The sequence below is a fragment of the Ornithodoros turicata genome, chromosome 7 (genome assembly GCF_037126465.1).
Source record: "Ornithodoros turicata isolate Travis chromosome 7, ASM3712646v1, whole genome shotgun sequence".
Taxonomy (NCBI): Eukaryota; Metazoa; Arthropoda; class Arachnida; order Ixodida; family Argasidae; genus Ornithodoros; species Ornithodoros turicata.
In genome coordinates, this window is record NC_088207.1 from 23,920,019 (window position 1) to 23,947,144 (window position 27,126).

Here is a 27,126-nt window from a genome sequence, read left to right on the forward strand (position 1 = left end):
GGAAAGCGCCACGCGAACATGCGAGATTGCTTCGCTCTGACCAAGCGAACATGACTGCTCGGGATCTGGCAAAAAAAACTTTGCCCGAAATGACCACCCGAATTCGCCATAAGATGAACATTTTTTGTGCCTGTAGCGCCAAACACCCATCATCTTCCAGTCGGCTATACATCACAAACACATCAGCACACTGGAGGCCATTTGCTAACTTCAACTAGTCACATGTGTACCACGACACTGTATCACGCGTGGAGGGCGTGGTCAATGAGATGCGCAGCATAGCCGCAATAACGAGAGGTATCTTACCCCATTTGAGCCGCAAGAACTCTTGAGTAACCATGTTGACCTTCCCCTCGGGAAAGATGTGCACCCACATGCCCCGGTTGAGAAGATCCACGCAGTAGTCCATCCCCCTCTGAAACACTCCTTCCCCTCTGCACACTGGCACGGTCTTGCCCATGCCAAAGAAGCGAGAGTGCCACTCGTTTGTGAAGCAGATGTCATGCGCAGCCACACTCCACCGCATGCAGGTCTGATGGACTATGTGTCGCCATTCCAGCATTCCTGCCAAGGAGAGTGTGCCAATGCTACACGTGCTGGGACACAGTGTTTTTGTTGGAGATGTCACAAGAGTCGTGCTCACAGTATGTAGTGTAAAAGCAGTTAACCTTGCGACTTTATTAATTTGTGAATTTGGACAGGATCACCGTGGGAAACATTTTGTGGTAAATGTACATTGCGGCTGCACCACTGTGTTCTTCCGGGTATTACGCACATACAGAGTTGACAGAAAAAGCGAACGGAAAATACAGCAACTGAACAGCAGCCTTTGTTTTCTTTGTTTCGCCTTCAAATTCAGAGGGTTGGAATTTGTGGTCCTTTCTAAAGCTCCAGGCAAGTATAGCCGGCATTTAGCTCAGTGCCCAGTTTCTCTTTGTACAGTCATTCTTGTGTCTGTATTGTGATGTGAATACAGTTTGCACAAAATTTGCAAAAATGAGGTCCGTACGAAAATTACTACCCCTACAGCACTGCTCACCCACTCAATCAGAACATCCAATCATCAATGCATTATAGAAAATGACAGAATCAGCAGCCTTCACGAACACAGTGAGCATAAGCAGTCCCACTGTCAACACCTCAATCTTTTTTTCACGTTAGCGCCCACAAAGCAACTGTGGCTCTAAGCGACATACAGACATTAACAGACGGAGAGAGGACAGCAGGAAGGTGTGGGGGACAGAGGGGGTTAAGTATGCGTCCTGGGCCAACTTCAGGGGGAAACTGCAGACATTCTTCTGGAAAGTATGCTGGCAAACCCAGGGAAAACCTGGGACAGCACAGCCGGTGCCAGGATTCGAACCCGTGTCATCTCCCGTTCTCGACATGCAAGGCGATTACCCTAACCAAAATTCCACGCGAGCTACCACAGGGTGGTACATAAATATTACTATATTATATATACCATAATATATATATATATAGTGTATATAGTATATATACTATATAATATACTATAATATATACTATATCATTATATAAATATTCCTGCTTTCAGCGTGTAACAAAAAGCATGATGGATTGTCTTCAAATGCCACATCTTCTGAATTTTGATAGGATGCGGCAGACTGTACTCCAGAAAAATGTTGATATCTGCTGCAAGGGCAAGCCTACTGCACTAGAGTGCGACACTGTGTATGCACAACAAGCAAAATGCACAGTGACAAAACATGTGCAACCCAAAACAATCATCTGGACAAAGGGCAGACAACAATAGAATTAAACGACACCTTTCCTTGCAGATTAAGCAAGCAATTTCCTTCCCTTCCCGGTTACCTAAGAAAAGCATTCTGGTTACCTAAGAAAAGCATGCAATGCGACCCACTTTCTCCGAGGAAGGCAGTTATGGGGCCACCTCCTTCCTCATATGCACACTTTTCCTTCAGAATGAGAGTGACAACCGGCAGGAAGAAAAATGAAGCAACGGGTGATTCAACGCTCCTGACCTGGATCACAGTGCAAGGCTGGGATGCGTGCTTCTCTGAAAACAGCATTTTCTCAGAGACTTGCGTCACTCATTTCTATTTATCTTGACGAATGAGAGTTCTGCCAAAAATAGCTGTCAGCATGTATGCATATGTATGCAGCGGCGTTTCATTCCAATCGCCCCAAACTAACCACATCAAACTGGAATTTAGAAAACTGGAAAGCTGTCACTGTCTGGAAAAATCTCAAACATTTCATTACATACCAAGTATTGAAGGAGCCACTGAACTAACTTAAGAAGACAAAATAAATCCTGCTTGACCTGGATTGGTTAGTGTGCCATTTAATGGGAACAAGAGATGCTACAAATTACACCGTATCGTATACTTATAAATTTATGTGTAGCCCATTAAGAAATATTACGCATTCAAGAGTAATCATAGTAATCACATTAACACAGATTTAACGTACCCCACAAGAAAGGATCGTCCAGGCAAGAATGGTGGTTGCACACAGTGATTAGAGGTACGTCCTTAGGCCGGTTGTCGATGGCATTCAGTAGAACTTCCTTGTTGTACACGTTCACTGTATGGAACCATCCTAGTGAAACAAAAAAGAAGCACTGGATCAAATTAAGACAGTATTAAAATCTCAAAATTCTTGTCGGAGAACCTGCTGCGCATTTAAGCTCAAGGACAGCATGCACAAGCAACCATCATTTTTCTGTTTCCCTTTTCCTCAGAAGACAGAAATACAAAGTACACGGTGCAAGGGGCACAACGCTTTAGGCACAACATTTCACCTGTTATGCGATACAGAAGCCTGTCTAGAACGTAGAATCAGATCTATCTGTACAGCAATACAAGAGTCGTTCAATCTCCAAAAGAGCAGAGTGGTAGTGTAGACACGATGCACATAGCATTTCCTTGAGAATATAACGCACGGTGGAATATAAAAAGAGCTCGAAGTTTTTGGGTTTAACCCAATTCTTCTCCGAATTTGCACCCCGAATTGAAGGTTGCCTCTTTAGGGTGAAACCCGATTTTTACCCGGCAAATTGCCCTCAACGAGAAGTCTGTAGGAAAGCACACTAACTTGTTTGGCAGCAAACGCAGTTACATCACCATTTGCACCGAACCAGTTCAGTTAGTTTGAGTAACTGAGCTTGATTTCGCTCCGAATTTAGCGTGCTGCAAGTTTTTCCACCCGAATTTGCATGAGTACAGAGCACATGTTTATTTACCCGATTTTTACTCCCTGAATTTACGTAGATAAAATATTTCCCGAAAACTTCAGGCTCTAAATATTAAAGTGCAGAGCACTGCCCTATGCTCCTCTTAGTCCCTGTTCCGCCTTATCACTGCAGTATCCTCAAAGAGATGCCAGGAATGTTAAACCACGAACCAGAACAAGAAGGAGTAGACGCAGAAGACATTCTAATGAGCACAGGCAACAGAGATGATGAAATCCAGTTTTCACTCAAAAGGAGGAGTCTCCAGCATGCCCTTCTTGAAAAGATTCACAAGCCTTATAGAGCCTTAAGGCTTTCACGGATGTTTTTTCATTACATCATGCACGCATTGTACTGCGTGCCAGAGTACTGAGGGAGAAATAATTCTTTTTCCGCGTGCCACGCTTGACAATACACACACGTACGCGTCAAGCTCCGATGTGAGAGGAGCTATGGCCACTCCCCCAGTGGAAGTCGTAAGCGCGTGACCTGTCTCTCGCTGACAGAGATGCCCGTAGTGACGTCTACAGTTAGAGCTCGAAATACAGGTTTACATGGATGCAAGTATTTGTCATTCCTATTTATTTGGCACAACTTATGACAAACTGTCATCGTTTACAGACTGTCTCTCTGGGTTTCTCCATTTGCCGAAAAAATGCCGCAGAAACATCCGCCAAATGTCTTTTTGTAAATTGGACATTCCCAAAAGAAATTTGATGATGTATCCCCATAAGTCGCGAGCTGTATATAAAATATACCGGAGGTTATGGAACGTGCGGTGGTGTCACCCGGTGTGGGAGCTCTTTGCGTCACCCCACCTCTCCCAATAACGGACGCTTTTCCATATGTGTTACGTAACAGTACCATACCACAGCCAAAACAAAAAGCATGTGCTCGCACAGGGCTCGCCATGTCCCCGGAGAGAAAGATAAACCCCTTCTGTCATGTCACCAGGAGCCGACCATGCCCCCTAGTGGTGCCACAGGGAACGCGAAAGGATGCGATTATTTTCCTCGTCTAGAGCAGGAAGGAGAAATGCCAACCTTGTATATGAAAATGTTTATGGCTATCATGCACGACGATTCCTTAATGGATGACCTAAAAAAAGAACTTGAAGAGATAGCACTGGGGCCCCACTCAGTTTTGGGCTGGCCATGCATAAACGTAGCCATAAACATCAATTTGTAAAAACGTGCCCGTACGTATCCTTGCCATACCAGTTTCTAGTGTAGATGTAGAGTGTGTTCTTGAAACTGTGTGTTATGAACATGAAGCAGTGTGCTGCCATGTCGGGTGACAGCATCATGTATACGTGTGTGTCCTACAACAAGTACTAGGTTTTGACGAAAGGGTTTTGTCCATAAATGTTCAACATTTATCATTGCTGGCAGTGTTGAAGGGAGACAAGACCGTTCCTGCTACGCTGTCGAACCCCTTTGTATGTCTGCATCGTAACACAAATGTAAAAAAAGCAGGGCCACATACATTCGTTGGCTCATTTTTGTATTAATCTTTTAATTTTAACTACTTTTAATTCCAACATGACAATGACAAACATTATTTAACAGATTTTCCATGGGTGTGTTGGGATACCATTGTTTGCATACCTAAATGTGTGGGGGGGACTTGACTAGAAGGGGTACACTTGCACTGACCCAGAGGTGCAGACAAGGTTTCGCCACTAAGCACAGTGTGAAATCTCATACAACCACCATTAGTTTTCAGGAACGTTGTTAATGCTTGGGAAGGGGCATACTGCATGAAAAGTTTGATCGCACCAATTACATTGACTGCCAAGAAGAGCCTGCACAAAGAGTATGTTTGTGAACACACTGCGAGTTTGAGTAGACTACCTAAATTAGTGATGATGACGATAAATTAGCTCACCACCATAAATTAGAGGTGAAGCATTATCAGTATTACTAATGTAGGAACCAACACATTTATACACTACTAGTGTTGTCATGTTGACAGTGCACCGTTAGCAAATGCTCCAAACCACTTGAACCTTTCCTGGTGCAATTTAACAAGCAAGCAATGTGAGCCTATTACCAACTAGAAGCAGTGTCAAATATAACAGAAACTGCAATGCGAGAGATGCACTAAGAGCACGTGTGCGAGAGCACTGCTATGTGTACTACCAATAGGTGACACTTCCTCAGTACAAAGAAAAAAAAAACATTTTCTCTCTCTCTGGATTTTGCAGCTTATTTTTATATGTTATTTATTATTATTATATATTATTATTATTATTTATATTATTTATACTTTATTTATATATCGTGTGGATTGCGATACTGTTTTAAATCGGTGCCGATACTTTTTTAGTGCCCCACCCTTTCTTCACCGACCATATTTCTTACTCTTATTCATTGCCACTGGTACGCCTTGCGCGTGACAAGAAGCCTGTGGACACGCCTACGTGCTCCGTAACGGGAATTATACCAAACACATGTTCACTTTTTTCCTTCGGACCTGTAGGTAGTAACCGTGCTGCACTCAACAAAAAGAGTTGAGGTCAACAAACAGAGGTCAAGTCCCTGACAGTGCTCTCTGGATTCCACTGCTAAGCTGCTGTGTCACACTGAGTCACGCTCACACATACACTGGTATTGTAACTTCGGATAGGTTTCCTTGGTCATTGGACTCCACGGTATTTGTGGGTCTGACACTAACGTAACTGTCACATTGGCCTCTGTCAGCAGTGCTTCATCCCAGCCCCTGTAACACTCCCCAACACCGCCCCCCCCCCCCTCAAATTTTTTTCTTTACGACACGGATGATGACCCACGATGACCTACCATTTTTTTGCGACCCCCACCCCATGTAAATGTAGCCTTGTGTGCTGTGAATTAAACTTAGATGCGAGGTAGCAGTTGTACTGTCCTGCTGTGTCCTCTTGTCTGTATGTGTGTGTGTGTGTGTGTGTGTTTGGCTGCTTTCTTCACGATGCAGTCCTGAAAAACCAATTGTCAAAAATGCAAATGGCGGATTCCACGTTTCCGATAGAACAACAGCAAAATGTTCTTTCATCCAGTGTCAGAAAACGTGCTGCAGTCTCACTTGGCTACTGTAGACCATGGAGTCACACGACATATGAATGTCGACAAACGAGATTGGAGGCGTAGGTAAAGCTATATGCTGGTGTAGGATGAGAGGAGAAAGTTACAGTAACTTGAACTACAAAGCATGAATGAAACCAATTGTTAGGCTCCCGTGACATATAGCTCTTGCCTGAACTTTGTTCTAGGCAGAGGTGTGTACGTGCTGCTGCCAGATGTTCTAGCAGCATGTGCATGCAAATGCCTATCACACTGAATTATGATCTGACAAGATGTGTACAAAATACAATTGCACAGTTATAGTTCCTCAGACGCAAATGTCTCGAAGCTTAAATTCTTCAAGTACGCGGAGTTACGAAGTAATGAATGAAAGAAAGATTACGCAGTTGTCAAAAGAAATGACGTAATTAGGCCTTTAAAGACACGAACACGATTTGGATGCTGAATCGAAGGCATTAGTAGGGTTCTTCATTTTCGGGTTTTATGATTTTTCAAATTGTGTGTGTGTGCGTGCGGGGGGGGGGGGGGGGGGGGGGGGGGGGATCAGGTGCCATTCACACACTAGAAATCGGACACCACAATCTCTATTTGATATGCCATTGGGGAATTTTTGGGCGAAACGAAAGGCATGTGAAACAAGCTACTGCTGCGACACTACGGACGGGAAACAAGAATTTTTATCTTTCCGTTCGGAACTGGGCCAGTGAATGACACTTGTCCGAGCTCCATAAAAGCTCGTCTTTTTTTCTCCTGCAGGAGGGGATTATAAAAGGAGGACAAAAGGGTTGTCACAAACAGCTCTCTTTGCTGATATATCATGATTCACTTTTCCGACAGTTTACCAAGCACGACAAATTGAAGGACCGCACGGATTTCGGGTTTTACCTTAATTCTTGTTAAAACTTGTTCAGGGGAGATCTATCACGAAAAATCACGTTTAACAAGAAAACAAAGAACCCTCGGCATTAGTCAGTAGAACGGGGAATATCGGAAGGAGGTAAACATTATGGCATAGGTAGCCATCCACAGCCTAGCTAATACCAGTGGCGTAGCTGAGCGGGTTAAGGCGTCAATACTCCTTGGTGGTAGCCAAGGTTGTGCTGAACACTGGGAGGTGGTAGGTTCAAATCCTACCACTGGCCGTGTTGTCTGAGCTTTTCCGGCAGACTTTCCTGAAGAATGTCGGCACAGTTACCCCTGAAGTCGGCCCAGGATGCATACTACCTACCTCAGCACCAACCAACTAACACAACTATCAACCAGGTAACTGTTTCAAATTTGGACAAATTTGGGCAAATTGCTGACCAAGTTCCTCTAAAATAAACAGGTTCTATGTGGGTACGACCTCACAACTCCAGCACGTGCTGCACCACGTTGTGTACGTTTCCACAGGGAAGCTGCACTCCTGTAAAATGTTTACGAACGTAGTGAAGGTGGCCAAACTTTTTTGAGTCGCCTCCAAGAAAATCGGTTACGACATCAAAATGCTGCAAGCTGCTGCTTTTCCTGCATGGCAACAGCTGTCAGGTCCATTACAAAAGCCTCGTGGTGACATGATGACACATCCCGACGTGCTGCTTGTTCAATTCATCACAGTGACTTCGAGAGCGCATGAGGAACTTCTTTGTAGTGAAGTTGATCGGACCATTAAATGGCTTCTACCACACATAACCTATAGAACGTTCAAATTAAACACAACTACCTGACTCGGCATGCATGCAAGTACTCATACTATAGCATGATTGCTTCCCTCTTTCATATGCACACAGGAATGTTCAGTGTGCGACAGCTACACCCAAAAATCTCATCTTCCGCTTGTCCGTACTTTCTGTCATGGTGCTGGACACAGCTGCTTCAGAAATCTCGAACGCCCTATATATATATAGGACGTTCGAGAAATATCCTCTGAGGAATATAGAAATATCCTCTGCGGAACAGACCCTGCTCTTCTCTTCCACGTGCGTAATAGTACAGATCCAACGTTCACACAATCGATTCTTTCTTCTTTTTTTTTTCCAGGCTTGTGCCGAATATTTGTCTCCGCCACACCATTTTGATAAATTGATAACTGAATTAAAAGTCATTAGTAAATTGATAAGTAAATTAGTAAGTAATTCACTACAACAGTTTGTTCACCATCTTTGCGATAGAGAACAAGAATGTGTGGGTGCCCAGAGCCGCTTAGTTGGGACTGTGGGTCAGATTAGGACTACATCCACACATTCTGTATGTAGGGCTCCCTCACATGGTGTCATCCGCAAGAGAGCGCCATTGCCGCTAGCGGATTTGTTGGATAATGCAGGCCCTCAGGTTTTGACTGTCCAGGCCCTCACCCACATTGCATTCACTGTACAGTTGGTGTTTGAAAGTTATCGTACTGTGCAAATATTATTTGTACCATAATCCACATAATTTCCTGGTTTTCAACGCTAACAGTCCCGTAAATAGTGTCAACGAGCGAAAAAAATAAACTGTATCCAGTCTTAGGGAAACCTATATCATGGCGACGGTTTCACCTTGTCGAAGCTAGTGCCCTCTGGAGAGGAGAGACGTCACGGCGTAAACTCTATACAAGTTCACTATGTCAATGCTATACTATAACACCAATTTATTCTGAATATTTAATTAGCTGCATCTGAAAGTCAGGGAAAATTCAGCTTCTACGGAAGCTTAGATGATGCAAAACACAACCCTTAAGGAGACCCCTTGCACACTTATGACACATTGTAAGCAACAGCACAATGGGAAACATTTGCATGCAAGAACAAGCACACAACATGATGCATGCTGTGAATGTGTCAAGAGCAAGTCATCTGCATGCAGTGAAACTCAAAAGGGGACCTTTGAGTTCTGTCTGGGGGGGGGGGGGGGGGGGGGGGGGGGGCTCACCTGGTCTGGGCAATGCCCTGCCAGAGGTCCTCGCCCGCTTAAGACATCGAGGCTCTATCCAGCGGGGGAGCAAGCAATATGGAAAGGGAGGTAAAGTTACACATTGCCTCACTGCACCAAAGTCCTTTGCAATGGTTATGTATGGCTGCAAACATGATGTCTTACAGTACACATAAATAAACGTGATGATGCAAAGCATACGTTTATCTCGAGGATGCCACCCTGAATATATCTGGGCACGGAGACGACAAAATACATAATCATGCTCTCACATAAAAGAGCTGCATGAAATTTCAATCCCAAGAATGCGGTGAGAGAGACCGCCGTTAATGTGCATGTGTTACATGGCTTTGGGAAGGTAGCATGATCTGCAATGTATGAACAGATTCACTTGTGCAAGCCGACAGATATTTTTGGTGCTTGATAGTCTTTATATGCCATTATGTGCAAAATAAATTTGGGACACTGACAAAAGTTACCGACTTTTCGTTTCCTCCCTTTAGAATGCAAAACCCTACCCTGCATCTGACATGCAGACGTTTTCATGGCTAGGGGTTATGCATACGCTAACAGCTCAATTTTTTTGTCACAACACATTGAGTAGTGGTCATTGGAAAAGACTCCTGCTATTCCTTTCAATGTAGCAACACACAAAAGCAACAAATTCCAATCAGATGCATACTAGTGAAATCATTATTGCACTAATACATGCGTAGCACACAGGATCTTCCAAACAAGATGCTGCGAAAACATGCTGCAAAGTACAGTAACTTAACATTTTGGGTTTATGTGTATTCGAGTGCATCCAAAACCAAGGAAACAACGACAAACCCTTAACTAGAGGCTAATTAGGAGGATACCAGCAGAACATTATTCATGTATTCCACTGTCAGTTACACGCAGATGTCATATGAAAAATTTTGTCCACCACAGCCAAGTGGTTATTGGGACAAACAAGATATACAAACGGTTTATGGTTTCGTAAGCACGAGTTGCCACATCTTAGGAGCTGTCACACGGGCATGTGACTGAGGACAGTTTTGAGATACAGTAAAACCATAACCAGCAAGTTTTGTCGCAAACTGGAGGCTTGATTGCATGACAGAAGAAATCCCATTAGTCACTGACAATGATTTCATGCCAGCAGAGACACCCTGATATATTGACCCTGACACCCTGACACTGAAATATTTTGTGTGGTACTCTAAGCAAGGAAGCGTGTGACAACATTTCCTAAACTTTGGCTTCGGTCTCAACTGTTTCTTTAAGCTTGAGATTCCATTGGAACTTGGCCAAGTAAGCTTTGCACTTCCTTCTGCAATGGAGCTATTGCGACAGCAAGCATTACATATACGCCTTGTCTTATCTTCTTACTCATACTATAGCCCTTGGCCTTCTTAGTCTTTCTTATCTGCATCAAATATGGTCCCTAGACCATAGCTAGGAAGGACCATTAGTCCACACTTAAGTATAAACTAAATCCACATGAAGAGTTTGAAATAGTGGAACAGTGTATTTTGAAACATACACTTAGCAATGCTGACTATTTAGTGGGCATTCCTGTAACCCGACCACAACCCACGTGGCACTAGCAGGTTTTTCACCAGTACACGTAAACCTTTTGCAGTGTAACCACATGTCTGATAATAGCATGACATTTCATCCGATATCGCATCGCGGCAACAATAGCCATTGTGCCAGAGATACTCAGTACACCTGTATCTTCAAATGGAAAGCGAGATTTTTGGAACACGTCACGTCAGTACTGACTGCTACTCTTCTACCAACGTGGGGAAATGAAGCAAGCCCAATGTCACTGCAGAAATGCAAATGCATTCAGAAAACACTAGAACGTGCACTTACAACCTGTTTCAAGAATGATGTGAATCTGCTGCCTGAATTTATTTCTGATAAATAATGTTTGAGCTGGCACTCTGGTCCAAGCAGCTAGATAGGTACTTTGTATAGGGATGTGAACGTCACCTTGGCCTAGAGTGTTAGCTATTTCTGGAAGGTATTTAAAATAAATACAGTGTTTAAGAATGTGCAGTGCATGGGTTTTAGATGCAGGCAAGTTACTTTTCCACCACTGCAAAATTTAAGTGAATAGATTTCAGTTACCAAAAGAAAGATTGAATCCATTATTCTCTGAAGAAATATTAGCACAAATAAGATAAACTTGTTTTGCAATTAGCTTTGCATCATTAATTGCTTGTGGATTCACCATCCACAAGCGATTAAAGGGAAACATCTTCCCTCACATCCACTGAGAGACATCGGCAACAACAGTCGGAGAGAGCGCCCACAAGGTATTTATTTCAAACAAACAATTCCTTCTGCAGTCAAGGTGATAAACAACTGCGCTACTACCAACACGCATATATATACTACCAACTGCTGATTTATGAATAGCACAAACCTATCAGAAATTGTTAATAAATTGAGGGATTATGTAGAAACAAAACTTTTACGAAACCTCATGGAAGCCACATTCTCTAAAATACACGAACTGTCTTGTTCGGGTTAAATGTTAATTTTAAATTGAAAATACAAAATCCCTGTCTTCCGTAATGAAAATAAATCAGTGGCACTTCACAGCAACATAACCGATCGTCTCGTGGAGTTCAGAATTGCTGTCCGTTGTTTTCTTTCGAGACAGTAATATTGCTTATTCCCAGCTGACAGCCTTGCTCATCTTCTTGTGTTAACTTCAGAACAGAGAAGGGCAATATTTTTTACCGCTCTTGCCAGAGAAACCTGGGGCACTTTTCATACATAGTCTGATTGCCCCGGATCGTCGTGGGAACACTGTGTCTTGCTAAGCCCCTGATTGAGCCTATTCTCTTCCTGAATAGAGGTTGAAAGAACCTTCGGGGCGCTCCAGGTTCACTTCCCTAAAACGCGTCCACCGTCCAGAAATTGAGAGTGCATAAAGACGATGGAAAAGCGCATGAGAGACATCTCGTCCAACGAGTTGCTGGTCATAAATTGAGGGGACTCGTAAAATACGGAAATACGGGTTGATAAGTCGAAGGTCGCCTGTAGCTGGTCGTGTAAGAGGCTTAACGTGTAAGCAAGATCAGAGTACCAAATAGAGCAACGGTGCCCGAGTCAGTCCGAGACCTTTCTCAGCAGGATTTTTTGTCAATAGGGCTCAGGCTTCGAATCTCAATGGCTATGTAGAAAAAGGAAAAAGGTTTTCCTAAAAACACAGCCCTGAGCTTGACAGCCCTTTCCAACGGCATGTTTTCGTGAGCCATGCTAATGCCTGCTATTCCCGAGCTGGCCACAAATGCTGTATGTGACTAATGTGGAGAGAGCATACCGTGCAAACTGTGCCCATAGTTACAAGAATCATGGCTGTGAATCTGGACAAGATTTCTCGTTAACCGTGGTGCCCTGTCTGGCCACAAGCGATGTTTCGCTGCTCAGCAAGATGAAGGTCTCCAATGCGAAAGACCTTCGCAGCACAACACACGTCATCTTAAAAAAATTTCTGACACGACAAAAGTACATGTAGCACTAGCCATATCAGGTGGGTGTCACACCACCCCACTGGAATGAAAGTTCTGTCCGAACCCCTCTCTAATCCTAGACACAAATCACGAAAAGGTAATGGTGAAGTTGCCAGATCTGATTTAAAGCATTGAGAAGCCGGTTGATACTGACGTCAACGACTTATGAAAGCGTCTGGGAAACTAAAATAGAAAATACATATTCTATACCACACGAAGGTGACAGCCTTGAGAAATAATTTTACCTGAGGCTATATATGGGTGACCGCCGAGTAATACAGTGGAAAGAAGGTACAGATTACTACTTCTTGGGGTGATACACATCTCCTGATTTGAGTTAACAAGCAGTATAAGTATTGTGCAATACAGCATATACCGTATCACTCACGCATCCGACCTTCATCGGTACGCTTCTATACCGCAGGCTTTAGCAGGCAGTAGTGAGCAATTCAACCTCGAACGTACAAGGTGAACGAACCACAAGGACGACAGGTAGTACATACACTATGCTCCCATGCCGTCAGATAATATTACTCAGCCAGGGAAGTAGTTTTCGCAAATAATGTTGAGTGTTTCGTACCACCTATTAGCCTATGATACACTTTCATGTTTGAGACCTCTGCGATTGAAGACCAAATTCACGTGTCGTCTGAATCGCCCACAGCTTCTATGTTGTGTAGTAACGCATCAAGTAGTTATTTGTTTACTTACCATGAAACAATTTGGCGAGGGCTCCGACAGCAGGTACAACGAACGAACTTCCGAGCTGCCATAGTTTGCTCGGCTGATTGAGGTTCGGAAGAGGCCACTGAACGTCAAGCGGCATCTCTTTTCCAATAACTTACTAAATACGCCGTTCCGATTACCGCAGTGCTCGTGCCAGATACATGTTCACTCGCAATATCGCAATAGCAGACTGCAGAAACACGCCATAACCAAACTCGTGGTCCGATACATGATCCGATAGATAGACAGAGCCGTTTCGCACTTTCGCCAGCTTTCGCCCTTTCGCCAAATACATCACTCCCTTTCCACATGACTTTCCAAATGTGTCGCCCTCTATTGCGAAAAGAATGGAGAAAACTGGATAATGTAGATCAGGTTACAGTATATCAATATACTGGTTTGTAAAAAATCACGAAATAAACAGTATGTGTACATAACTATGTTTTAGTTCCTGTGGCGTAAGAAGTTTTGAAGATTTTACAGTTGGAGGTAGACGGCATGGCAACATGGCAACTATCTCCTGCAAGCCAAAGCCGATGCCAAAGCCAAAGCACGAGCCTTTCGGTGTCGGATTGTTGAAAGAAGAAAATTATCTTTCGTTTCACTCTGCATGTATTCATCGAATAAATGGCATATATTCGCGTATAATGGCGGTTAAGTTGCAGTGTCACTTTGCCGCGACCCGCACTATCATACCGGACAAATGACGGAAGATGAGAACGTTACGTTCCGTGATACGGATAGCTTTCGTTGGGATTACCGTGTATTCCGTGCTGTCATCAGTGCTAATTTACGTTTTCCTTCAATGGTGGTCAATTGGCGTATTGAAATCCGGCTCTGAAAAAGGTACCAGCAACAACACAAGTTCCTGCAAGCAAGGACGTCGCCCACTCAACGTACTTTCTCGCGACTTCACACCAAAGGATGAAATTGCGTTGCATGGCTGGTGGCAGGACCAGGCTACGGTCAAGAGTGACGTGCAGTGCTTTAACGAGCCGTGGGCCTTATGTTCGACTGCATTTTCCATAACCTGCAAGCCCACCACAGTGCGAGCTGTCTACCAACATGTATCATTCAGACGGAATCTCCTGCTACGCAGCTTTCGTCTCAGCGTTCGCGCTTCCGCGGAACAGCTCGAGTCACAGGCAGCTGACTCGTTCCTTGGGGCCTTGGTCCTCGTTAAGCTGAGTGACGGCTCCGAGGAATTCCACAGTGTGAGCTTCTCTCCGAGCACCAGTACACTGACGCAAAGAGATGGCCTCTACACCGTGTCGAAGCCGAGCTGCACAATTTTCACAGCCACAGTCATGCTCAGCTGCTACGGCTATGCTGGCACAATTCACTTCACAGATGTTGTCTTGACACCCATCACAGAGCAGGACAATTATTGTGGACACGAAAATTTTGTTGTAGAGTGTCCCGACGTCATGAAAGACACGCGTTTAAAGCCGAAGATACGCCACGAACTCGTACTCGGCAAGGCAAAGCCGTCTGCGCGTAAGCGGCACCTCACGAAGGACGTTGCTCTTGTGACGCAGCTTTCCATGGACAGGCTTCCAGTTTTGCAGCATACCTTACAGCATTGGGAAGGACCAGTGTCTCTAGTGGTGCACGTACCCATCAAACCTGGTCAGCCAGACGACGACTGGCAGAAACTGTACATACAGAAGAAGCTTCAAATTCTCAAGCTACACCCCGACAGCCACGTTACGTTGGCGTACGAGTCGGCCGCCTACGGAGATTACCCCATAAACGCTCTTCGGAACCTCGCCATTCGCCAAACCAATTGCGAGTTCCTCCTCCTGGCTGACGCAGACTTCCAGCCCTCTCCAGACTTCCACAAGCACTTTCTTCTTGCCACGCGTTCCCTCTCCGGTGCAGACAAGACGGCCTTTGTTGTGCCAGCGTTCGAGTACATTGACACGCCGCAAAAATCCGACGGCGTTCCGCAGAGCAAGGACGAGCTCATGCAGCTGCTGCACCGCCAGGATCCCTTTGTTCAGCCGTTCCGCCAGGACGTAACCCCCGACTCTCATCGCATGACCGACTACTGGAAGTGGTACCGCACGGATCGACCGTACCAGGTTTCGTCGTTCAGCGACAAGTACGAGCCGTACGTCGTGCTGAAGAACACTGTTCAGCTGCCCATGTTTGACGAGCGGTTTTCAGGGTACGGCATGAACAAGATCACGCACGTGACGGAACTCTTTGCAGCGGGCTACACGTTTTACGTCCTTCCGGATGTCTGGCTCATTCACGTTCCGCACAAGCCGTCTGCTTACTTTGTCGACCACGTCCAGAATCCCCAGCATCGGTTGAGAAACCGAGTGCAACGGTTCGAATTTTTAGTCGAGGTTCTTCGGAGGTACGGTCTCGGAAGTTGCGGCACCAGGACACTTGTGTCGCATTGATTTTTGAGGATCCTATTTAGGACATACGTACATTCTGCGTGGTAGGCATTCCGCGATGAACACTTTCTATATGAGGCACTCCTTGTGCTGCTTTCACGTGGTGGAGCGTGATGTCAACAAGAGCAGCGAGCGTCCCAACATCTCCTGCTTTCCCGTTTAAAATCTTGCATCATTGTATAGGATGTAGCACTTATGGACGTGGGTATACACCACCACTCTGGAAAATATGGAAGATACTCAGTGGCAAAAGTTTTCTCAGCAGAGGTTGTGTGCCGCAAGAAATATGAAAGCACCGATTGGTGTCACGTACACGGGCCCTCTTGTAATGTACAATGTTACTCAGTCCTTTAGGAATCTTCGAAATGACCTTTACAAAATATAGATGCCATCCCGCCATCCGGTTTTGATGTATCCTAAATATATTCAAGGGATATTTATAGTTACATAGTTTGTTGTTGCCTGTTTGGATGAAGGAGGACAGCAGAAAAACAGTTCGCTTTTGACAGCTTGTCAAGTACTGACCCCCATTCAGTAACTGACAACAACAGAACGAAAAAGTACAGAGCACCCATGTTAAATAATGCTGCACTCAATTGAAAATATTTAAATCTGGGTTCACGCTCTCTCAGTTTACTGGGTAGTTAGGCATTGTGCTGGGTGTAGAATTGAATCGTACAGCTTGTTAGTGAAAGAAGGAGAAGAAATGTCTCATTGGAGAGAGGCAGTCATCAGTCTTATATCCCCTTCGCACGGGCAACATTGAATGATTATTGACAGTACACCAATGGTCATTGAACTAGGGTGCATTAATTGTAGCTCCCTCTGCATAGGGGGAAGACAACCGCGTCGTCTGCTACGAATTTCCGCCATCTTGACTCCCATGCACAGCTCGCGACGCGCTCACAAAAGTGTAGCTTCGAGCCCCTAAATAAGCTTATTTAGTGACTCTAGTGTAGCTATATGCTCAGTGACACACTACATTTGTGTACCAGTGTACCACACAGCGATGCTCCGCGCCCTGCTGCGCCGCGCATAGGCTGCTCGAATGGGGTACTCGGCGCGATCTATCGCCGCTCCGCGCCACAAGTTAGTTTCCGCTGTCATCGTACAGAAAGTCAAGCTACCACAATAATACTGTATCGTATTAAAAAGCCTTGGGGGACCGTTTCCGCAGGTGAGCTATACGGCGGAGTCGGTGTTCAGTACAAGATGAGCAGACGTCTAATTACTTGAAATTAATTAATCATTTTGGAGATTAATTGTCACGCACATATGTGGGATTGAAGGTAGTCATTGTTTTTAGCTAGCTCGCTTTTAGAGGGGACAATTCGAAATCCTTATAGTGACTGTGTAAATAAGTTCGGCACATTCCTCAGACATGAGAAACAAAGTTGGTTCGGCTGTCGGGAACTCGTTAGTTGCCAAAAGAGCCGAGAAGCTTATATCGAAACTGAAACTCCCGAAGGCGACCTCTCCGGCCTCCTGCACCCTGCATATGCGTCACAGGTAGTTTCGCGCGGGCCTTTGGCTGTGTTTCGGACACGCGCTTGGTAACCTCTTCGTGTGACAAGGATGACAAGTCATCTGCTTCCTCGATTTCGTTGTGAAGTACTCGCCACCGGTAGAATGGACCCAACAGAAAGGCGCACTCGAAGAATGGATGGATTGTTGGTGCACCCCTGGTGGAGAATACAGAGGTGAAGCACAGTGTTGCTGGACCGCTCTTCCGTGGACGAACGTCGAATCACTCAAAGGAAAATATTAATTTGACAATTTTATTAATTTTTAATTATTATTATTTAATTTAATATTTAATTGATTACTATTATTTAATTTAATATTTAATTGATTACTATTATTTAATTTAATATTTAATTAATTATTATTAATTAATTTATATTGATTTTTTAAATATTTATAATTTTCTAATTAGTATACCCAGGTGACAGTCGCGACAGTCAACCTATAGTTACAGAGTCTGAATTTTTCGGGCTAAGCCCGCTTCCGCCCGATTCTTCCCTCACGAATCAGTTTCAGATCAGTTCGGGGAAAACCCGATTTCCCCGAATAGCCTGAAGTTTTCGGGCAATATTTTTCCCAATTAGGGGGGTAGAAATCGGAGGAATCAATATGTGCCCTAAAATCCATGCGGATTCGGGAAAACTTCCAGAAGGCAAAATTCGGGAGAATCTCGGAGTCAAACGAACTGTAGTAAAGCTAGTGTTCATTCCGGCAGACGTTTTAGTGAGGGCAATTTTACCAGGTAAAAATCGAGTTGATTGTTCCCATGCAGTCATAGGCGTACCGAGAAGGGGGGCAAGGGGGACGGCCCCCCTGGACCTCCAAGGTTACTTGCGATTTTGTCAAATGTAAAAAAAAAAAAAAAAGCATGTGAACACCCGCACAGTCCGCAACGTCCGTCGCCATGACCACGGACGGTGGTTTTGGGGGGCACGGTTCCCCTCCTTTATATCCTGGGAACGCCCATGCATGCAGCAAATGCTCTCCTGACTTATTTTTGACACACACAAAAAAATTTCTTTCGCGCCGTTGCCGCCTAGCTCTTCAAGATTCCTATGGAACAGATCTACCTGGTGAAAAAGAAAGAAGAACAAAATTACTTTTCGCAAATTCCAATCACATCTCTTCTGAGCGAAGGCAAAGCACAATACTTTCGTGCCAAACCCGTTGAAGGTTGATCGACACTTTTGATCGAGACTCTTGAATTTTTTTAATACTATTTGAACTGTTTAGTGCTGCTGTCTAGGAGGCATAGAACGTGTCAAAAATATTTTGAGGCACGCCGACTTGGAAGAATAAATGAAAAAAATCGAAAAAATCGTGAATTTCGGAAATATTGCTTTTTGCCGCATTTAGCCGTCAACTGCACAGTGAGAAAAGGTCCTAAGAATTATAGAAAAATTATCAGGTGGTCCTAATAAAAATATGAGACAAATTGAATTTGATAGACATTCGACATTTATTTTACAATGTTGCATCGAAACACTTTTTGTTTTGGTAACGAAAAAAATTCTAACTTGACCGGCCCCCGTACTCATCTGGCATCGCCCCGCAAGACTGCTTCACCCCAGGACGCGTCGCCGCCGCTGGAATAGGCAGACCTAAACCAAAACCGCTGCTTCCAAACACGCACTGGAGAGGGCCCAACCAATTTGCATTGCCAAATTAACAAACTCTAGTATGTACAAATTAACTTCAGCTTCAGGCTCTCATGAGAACGCGGCCAGTTCTGTGAACGCGCAGTATGCATGGAGCACCGGAGCGGCTAGGGGATCGACGTACTTCGGCGACCACGAGTCTGACCTTGATCGGAGGCGAGACCGACCCCCTGAGCTGGCTCCTTATATTGAATGACTTCACTTGGACAGTTTTCGTTTTCGCTTCTGTTATTGTATTCTTCGGTGCGTGCTTTCCCCGTTTATTAGAAACCCTTTATTGCCTTACACCGCAGAGTCAGTGATAAGCGTTCTGTCCGACATCGCTCGAGCAGGTAATGGTTGTTCAACAGCCCGCCAGTGTCGCCGAAGGAGCGTGCTGGACAAAAATTTACGGACCAAACTCCGGAACATTCCTTCCTCGACATACTATAGCAACGAATGGGACTGTACTGATTTATCCAGATCCCATATACACCCCTCTAACACCCCCAATTGTTCAGTCACAACCAGGCGCGGATCTACGGGGGGGGGGGGGGGGGGGATCCAGGGGTCCGGACCTCCCCCCACCAATTCCAGACTTGAAGATAGGGTTAAGTGGACAAATCCCAGCATTCACGTGGCACTTGTCCATAGCGGACCCCCTCGGGAAAATCCTAGATCCGCCCTTGGTCACAACCCCCTAACTTTTTCACCTGTGTGCAGCGGGTGTCCTTGCGATTTTAGCTTTAGACACATATGACGGCAATGATATGTTTGGCTGTAATGACGTATCTACAATAATGACCCCCCCTCCTCAATTTTTCCAAACACCTCCCCATGCTTGGGATTCTGGATAAGCCACCGGACCGTACGGACTTACAGGAAGTCCGTACGGTATCGTTCGCTGCTAGCGTGTGTCACTCTGAGGAAGGATGCGCTGAAGCGTGTTTCGTAAAACTTTTGTCCTGCACTGTGAAGGTGGGGTGAGATGATGTAGGTTGAAATTGCGGTCAGTATGCTCTGTAGTGGCGGCTCGATGCACCCAAGGGAGGGTGAAAGAGGGAGGGGAGGGATGATGGTGGCACAGGAAAGGGAGGGGGTGTGCTAACCCTCTTGCTCTGGGATTGGGTAGTCCAAGAAAACTACCCCCTACAGAAAACATCCGAGCATCCAATCTTCATTGGGATGCCCCCCACGGTAACCACATCAGACCTCTACCCCAGAAACGTCATCATAACGTTAGTAGACAGACTGAAATCGAGACAAATTGGAAGGGGAGGGCTGGGTTCCACGAATGGGCACGTGTTCGCTGCCTCCTATTGAAAGAAAAGTAGAACCGATAGTCGTGTCCCTTTTAGGGACCATCGGAATCCCCTCAACAACGTGGCTTTCGGGCGCGACATTGTTCGCCCCCTAGCTTTGAACGTAGTTCAACTCTACCAAATTGGTGGCGCTGCCGAATACTATGACGTCATTTGTTTACAGACAGGGAGAGGTCTATTAGAGAAGTTACTGCATTCCTCACTGTACATCCCTCTCCCCAGGTCCAGTGCTCCTGAACTGCGTCGCCGCAGTAGACTGTTCTCGTGAGAACCTCAAGCTTGGAGAATTAATTTCTATAAGTTGTTTTTTCCTTCTGTTTTTCGTTGAAGAACGCAAATCGGGTTGGACCGCTCCAGTAGGTGTTTGGCGGCAGCGCGGCGATGCGTCTTGGGCAGCCTTGCGGGGTAATGCCGGATGAGTGCGGGGATGATCAAGTGTCAAGCTCAAAAATATTTTTCCCTGCCAAAACAAAACGTGTTTCGATGAAACTTTGCAAAACAGTGGCGTACTATCAAACGCAAGTTGTTTCATATTTTTATCACTATCACCTCAGTGTGCAATTGTCGGCTGAATATGTAGTAAAAAGCAACATTTCCGAAATTCATATTTTTTTTCTGCGTATTCTTCCACGTCTGAGCTCCTAAAAATATTTTTAACACATTCTATGCCTAGCGAAAAAAATATTGCAGAGTTCCGTAAAAAATCCAAACTTTCTCCATATTTTACAGTTTTCTCAGAACTCTCGATAAAAAGAGTTGATCAACCATCAACGGGTCTTGTCATGAAACTGTTATGCTTTGCCTTCACTGTGAAGAGCTTTGGTTGGAATTTGCGAAAAAGCTATAATTTGTTAGATTTTCTTTTTCTTTTTTTCACCAGGTAGGTCCCTCAAGTCACATAGCAATCTTCAAGAGGCGGCCGCGGCGCGAAAAAAAAAAAAAAATGCGGCACAAATAAGCCGGGAGAGCATTGGCTGCATGTGAGCAATCAACCGCAATTTATTTGGAAGAAATCGTGGATGGTCGCGCAATGTCTGGGACGTTTGACATGGGATGACCCTATGTAACAAGGGAAAGGGTGCAGGCTAGCTGGTATAGATCCACGAAGAAGACCGGGAGACACGGACACAGAAGACGACCTCAGACATATGAGAGAACTTACGTCTTCTTCATTGACCCTATGTAGTCAACCCATTTTTAGCATATAGGATGGCAACATTGTGCCCGGCATATTGTACAGTTGTATATTGCATAGCCAAGCCAAGTCAAGGTAGCTTGAATCCGGATTCCGATGCATTCATCGAACGACGACGAAGAATGCGTGATCGCTGTACATATCGCTGCTATGTCAAGTGACGTCAGTGAAGCGAAGAAACTAAAACTTCCAGCATCTTTTCACAGTTTATAAGTGCATTTCTAAATGTTGCGAACTTCTGGTGCCACTATGCCGCTTAGAGTTGTCTTGAAGAACTTCCTAAACCACTTCGAGACCTTGGAAGCACGTAAGAAGCTCGGGGACGACCTTTTCGAAGCAGAGTTTCAGGTGTGTTCCGCCTTAAATATTCCTATTAGATCCATATGTGGCTTCCTTGGTTTGTTTGTAAACATGTTCCGCAGGTTCATGGTAAAATATAGTCCACCGATTGATCTTATTAGTGCTGAAATAGGTCAGTAGCTCATCGCCACTTACGCGCACAGGTGTCATCGCTTGTTTGAAACCCTTTAGGTTATGTAGAAAATAGCGTTGACTCGCCGATATTCTTACTTACACGACTACTACTTTTTTTGTTTTTTTGCAATTATACTTTGCTTATAATCTCGTGTTTGTTCCAGAGCTTGAAAGAACTAACAGAAAGCCTGAAGTGCGACCCCAAATATGCAAGTACAGAAGGACAGAAAGATGTTAACAGAAAAAAGAATCGTTACAAAGACATTCTGCCATGTAAGTTATTCGAATGTTCCAGATCCTACCCCGTTTCAAACTCCCTCAACATTGACGCAGACGTGAAATGGTCGGCACGAGATTAAAAACGCCTTTTGGATATATGGCGCAAATTTAAAATGATGCTCGCTTGTGCTCGCTGTTCTCCACTGTGAATTGCCAATCCTAATCGCGTGGATCGAACAGTAACCTGATTCCACTTTTACAAAGTAGACTCTGACAACACACCGGAAATGTGTACACGGTATACACAGTATTGAAGTGACACCTGGTTACACATATTGAAGGCAAACGGCACAAATGGGCGTTGATTGGGGCTTGTTTGACTTGACAGAAGCTGACAAAGAACCTAAGGAAATAACTAATGCATGCCAGAGAGTCAATCCGAACCCGAACCGAAAACTGTTATTAACATTTTATTTGCCGAACTGGAACTGAACCGGACCAAAACAGTCGACGCCATCTTGGAGCTGAACCGTAACTGAACCGTTAAAAAATACCGGTTCAAATAACAGTTCATATGAAACTAAGTGCAGAACTTTGTATGTTGTGCATGAACATAGGAACTACTTTTTTTTACTTTTTTGTTATTAGCTTCGTAGCCTTCCTGTTGCTGGCAGAAAAAGTTTTGCCCTGCGGGAACGTTCTGGATTTTCTGGAGTCATGAAATAACAACAAATATAACAACAACAACAATTCATGATTATGCTCCTGTCATAACCACTACTAATCTTGTCTTTCATATCGCGCAAAATCTTTCAATATCTTGAATTGTTGACGTCTTCGTGTCCAATTCAAGCACTGTACCACACAAATGGAAATGTGCTTTAAACTCCCTGTTGTGCTTCATGTGCACCCATGGTCCCCGAACTGGTTTGGGAATCGAACCGTTTGAAAAGAAAAAAAAACACGGTTCAAACCAGTATAGTTGCCTTCCGGAACTGAACCGGAACTGAACCTTTATCGTCGAACCTAAACCCGAACTGAACCAATAAACGTTTCGGTTCAACTCTCTGATGCATGCATTGCTGGAAGCGGAATGTATGGCCATAGGGAATTCGGCTCAAAATCCATTCAAAAACTGAGAGAGGTAGAGACGGGGGAAAAAAACGTGCTTCGTCTGTCGCACCGCCTAGGGACGAATTTCATCACGCATTTAACCTCACAAACATATCTGTGGCATATTTTATCTGTTAGTCATCAGAGCACTTCAAAATTGAACAATGTCGCTATCACACAAGTATTTCTTCACGTTGAACTTGGCACAATATGACCACCGTAGCTGTTCAACCAGAAAACCTTTCGCTCAGTTAGATCTATCAATATTTCTCCGCACGTAATTAAAATTAAGTTGTTAGGGTGAGGTTTTCCAGTTCTAATATACCTGTTGTGCTCAGCTTAAATGCTTGGACGCAAACAAAATCAGAAGTGACGTGTACCAATCGGCCAACGGCACAAAGAATGCTGTATTCTTCTGGAGCAGCTTTCTAGACCAGCTGGTATACTGATGTTTAGAAGTCTAATGTGTTAAACTGTGTTTGAATGGCCTATTTTGTGTATCTCTGCAGTAAACTAGGAGTCTTTGTCGATTACTGTGGTCTTTTCCTCATTAAAAACAAAGCAAAAAAACTTGCACACCTTTCTTTCGAGAAACATTCAGTGGGCTTTGAACAGTCATTGGAAGCTCACAAGTTATTTGACAGCAGAAGTTCTCTGCAAGTAGGCCTTCTGGCAATTTACAGATAAAAATATACATACAGGGTGTTATACAGGAGGTGTGCTAGGTTACAAGAGTGGTTGACAATATATGTGCCTGGAAACGGCAGTTTTTGCTACTTTTTTTCAGCTATTATCATTGTTGCCGGGAACATATTTTGGAATGGATTGGGATAAATGCGACATGGCACTTTCAGTTTCTCTCAAGAAACCCTGCATTGATTTGGCAAATTTTAGAGTTCAATGCAATAAATTAAATTTCTTTCAATTGAAACTGGATAAAATCACTTTTAGTACGTTGCAAAAGTTCCCTACAGATAAATGTCGCTGATTGCGTATTTTTCCACCGCATGCTTTTTCATAAATTTTTTTGGAGATGGTTATGGAACACCCTTTGTGAAAAAAAAAAGAAAAGGAGAGAGAGGTAAGGTTCGCATCGACTGGGACCTGCTGCTGCTCTTCAAAATTGCAGATACACCACTCAGATAAAAATAGTTTTGCTGATTATTTACCGATACTGAGTTATTTTTAGGGGTCTTGCAGCACGGTCTGTTGTTTAGATACAATACCCTCTATGTGAAATACGTCAGCAGGCACGTTGCTTCTCAGGCATGCATCAACTGGCTTGACATTTTATATAGTCGACTTGAACGTTGTTGTAAGCTGTATTTCTCTACTTTTTGTTCAGATAATTGCTCACGTGTGGTACTCTCTGAGTACCCTGGTGTTCCAGGCTCTGACTACATTAATGCCAACTTGATAAAGGTAAGTGTTGTCTTGCACACATGATTTGCCACTGTACCGGGATGCCATATTGGGATGTAAACAAAAATGATTTTTCAAAAGCATTCATTTTATTTGTTAAAGTTTGTTACCTGAACTATCTGTTCGCAAAGTATTTCACAAATTGAGGCTCAAATATTAATGAAACCAGTATATTTGCCTCCGGCTGACCGCGCCAAATCCCAGACTTCGTCTAATTTTGAGTGCTGGTTCCTCAGTTGAGGTTCTTAATCATCCTCTCCCTCCATTATCTGTCTCTCTTACGTTTTACTTGAGTAATTTTAATTTCCCAAATTATTTGGTGCCATTATGTTTGTGAATAAATTTTCCAGTGATAGAACCTATTTCCCTTGTTGAGAATTTACAGAATGACATCACTCTGTCATCAATTTTGAGCCTTCCAACTTTTGTCTACCTACCACTGAAAAATTTTAAAAGGAAAATAGTTTTATGCTCGGCAGTAACCTTCTAACTGCATGAAAACCCTGTTTCTGGAATTTTCTGTTGATTATTCATCTTAAAAAATTGTGCAGCAGTGAGAACTGTTTTTAAATTTAAAAAACTCCTAACTCTTTTTGGTAATGAAGCTATTAAAATCCAATGTCAACTTTGAGATCAGCATGTCAGGATACACATTGCTGCAAAGTTTCGTTACATCATCTGCAGAAAGATCTGCAAAGCTCCTGGTTTTAAGAGCTCCTTCAATTTATGCGTACCAGTTTATGGCACATTATTACAAATTTAATATGTAGGATTGCAAACATGACAGTACTACATCTCTTATATGTCCTATTATCTGAATAGCTCCACTTCATAGCTGGGTGTCACTTTTGTACTAGAGTAGGTGGCTACTAGCAAATTTATATACATTTTCTTTGCTACCTTCACATCATAAAATTTGCTAGTGAATGCATGTACATATCTTTGCAACATTTACCTGTATAATGTACCTTCATTTTTGATACCCCTATAATGGAGTGCTGTTAGGTCAGAGCACAGAATAATACTTAGGCAGTCTTATGCAACCCCTGTAGCATGATATGCATGACATATTATCTGTGGCCTGGATTTTAAAAAGGAGAGAGAAGGAGATGTATCATGCATGTCACAATGCTATGAAGCTGCATTGTCCTCGATTCCTTTTACATTTTTCTTTCTTCATTTACATTTTTTTTACATTCTTTTTACATTTACATATTTCCATTAACATTTTTACATTTATATATTTATACATATACATTCTATTTACATTTGGGGCTTACTGGTACGCATTAACATTGCGATAATGCGTTTGCATGTTAACTGCTATGTGTCGAAACAGTAGTTGTCAACGTATGACTACTACAGTATTGGAATTTGAAGTCCTCAAATTGATCTGATACATGGTTAACCTTATTTCATCATTGGAAACTTTTGAGTGCAGTCTGCCTTTAATCCAATTTCAGAAGTCCACATGCACACATGCTTGAACTTTTCCAGGGTGCAAGTGGGTCCAAGGCATATATTGCATCACAAGGGCCTCTGCCAACGACAGTCATGGACTTCTGGAGAATGATATGGGAGTGTGAAGTTCAAGTCATTGTAATGGCATGCAATGAGAAAGAGTCAGGCAAGGTGTGATATCTATTTTATTGCACCAATATTACTTTTAATGGTTCAGTAATATTACACAAAATGACCACCAAGATTTATCATAGTTATACTGTAGACTTCCATTAATTCGATCCTGACGGGAATGCGAAATTTGATTGAATAATGCGAAGGTTGAATTAAGAAGAGGCAGAAAAATTAACGAGGTCAGTGTCAGTTTTGTGCGTCGTCTGTTGTGTGAGCAGCAGCAGCATCGTCATCACCGCCGCTGTCCAGTCATAGTCTTCATCGTGGCATCGCCCATCCACTAAAGCAATGGACGCGAGAGAGGCCACGAGAGTTCATCTGCCAGCGTCGACGCATCAACATTTCATGAAGTCTTTAATTCGGCCCTTTACCAACCTAAAGCATTAATAAACGTCTATCTTGCCTTTGGTAACGTGCCTGCTGATCCATACCTTTATTCAACATCTGTCCTGGCCAACTGGGGACGTCATCTGGACCGCCACTTTGTCATCACCACCATCGCGACCAGCGGGACCACACGCTGTCTTCCCATTTTGTGCCTGACAGCTGTCGCTCGTGCTTGAAACTTGCATCTGAAAACATGCCACATAGAGTGCGTGCACGCACGCACACACGCTGTCAGCGAAATCGCCTTCAGTTTTGCTTCCGCCATCTTGCGTTGGCAAGATACATCCAACAACGATGTTATCCACTTCCACGAAGACATCGAACCTCGCCAAGCGCACGTTGTACATCGGACTCTTTTTGCACCGACAGATTCCGAACGAA

General features: G+C 43.9%; 3 protein-coding genes across 6 annotated transcripts in view; 2 read left to right on the forward strand and 1 right to left on the reverse strand.

Moving 5' to 3' along the window:
• The window catches only part of LOC135400366 (tafazzin-like), a 29,251-nt gene extending 15,564 nt beyond the window's left edge, over nt 1-13,687 (reverse strand). Inside the window, exons 1-4 of one of the 2 annotated variants that reach the window (XM_064632210.1) lie at nt 13,395-13,687; nt 9,169-9,222; nt 2,458-2,586; nt 307-564 (exon numbers count right to left, since the gene is read on the reverse strand). In XM_064632210.1, coding sequence (XP_064488280.1) covers nt 307-564; nt 2,458-2,586; nt 9,169-9,222; nt 13,395-13,509 — 556 coding nt within the window. In that variant the 5' untranslated portion in view covers nt 13,510-13,687. The remainder of the gene's footprint in view (nt 1-306; nt 565-2,457; nt 2,587-9,168; nt 9,223-13,394) is intronic. The other variant, XM_064632211.1, reaches the window with a different exon arrangement.
• Nucleotides 13,688-13,974: 287 nt separating this feature from the next.
• On the forward strand, nt 13,975-16,259 carry LOC135400363 (uncharacterized). The gene has a single exon (XM_064632202.1). It carries the CDS (start codon nt 14,123-14,125, stop codon nt 15,818-15,820), a length of 1,698 nt encoding a protein of 565 aa, XP_064488272.1. The 5' UTR covers nt 13,975-14,122; the 3' UTR covers nt 15,821-16,259.
• Nucleotides 16,260-21,564: 5,305 nt separating this feature from the next.
• LOC135400367 (uncharacterized) overlaps nt 21,565-27,126 on the forward strand; it is a 34,950-nt gene continuing 29,388 nt past the window's right edge. For all 3 annotated transcript variants that reach the window (XR_010424595.1, XR_010424596.1, XM_064632212.1), the window contains exons 1-4: nt 21,565-21,843; nt 22,134-22,242; nt 24,647-24,723; nt 26,221-26,355. Coding sequence is in view for 1 of the 3 variants with exons in the window: in XM_064632212.1 (XP_064488282.1) it covers nt 21,721-21,843; nt 22,134-22,242; nt 24,647-24,723; nt 26,221-26,355 (444 nt within the window). In the remaining 2 variants the exon portion in view is untranslated. The remainder of the gene's footprint in view (nt 21,844-22,133; nt 22,243-24,646; nt 24,724-26,220; nt 26,356-27,126) is intronic.

Coding starts and splice junctions, on each gene's coding strand:
- LOC135400363 (XM_064632202.1), top strand. CDS start 14,123: ATGAGAACGTTACGTTCCGTGATACGGATAGCTTTCGTTGGGATTACC.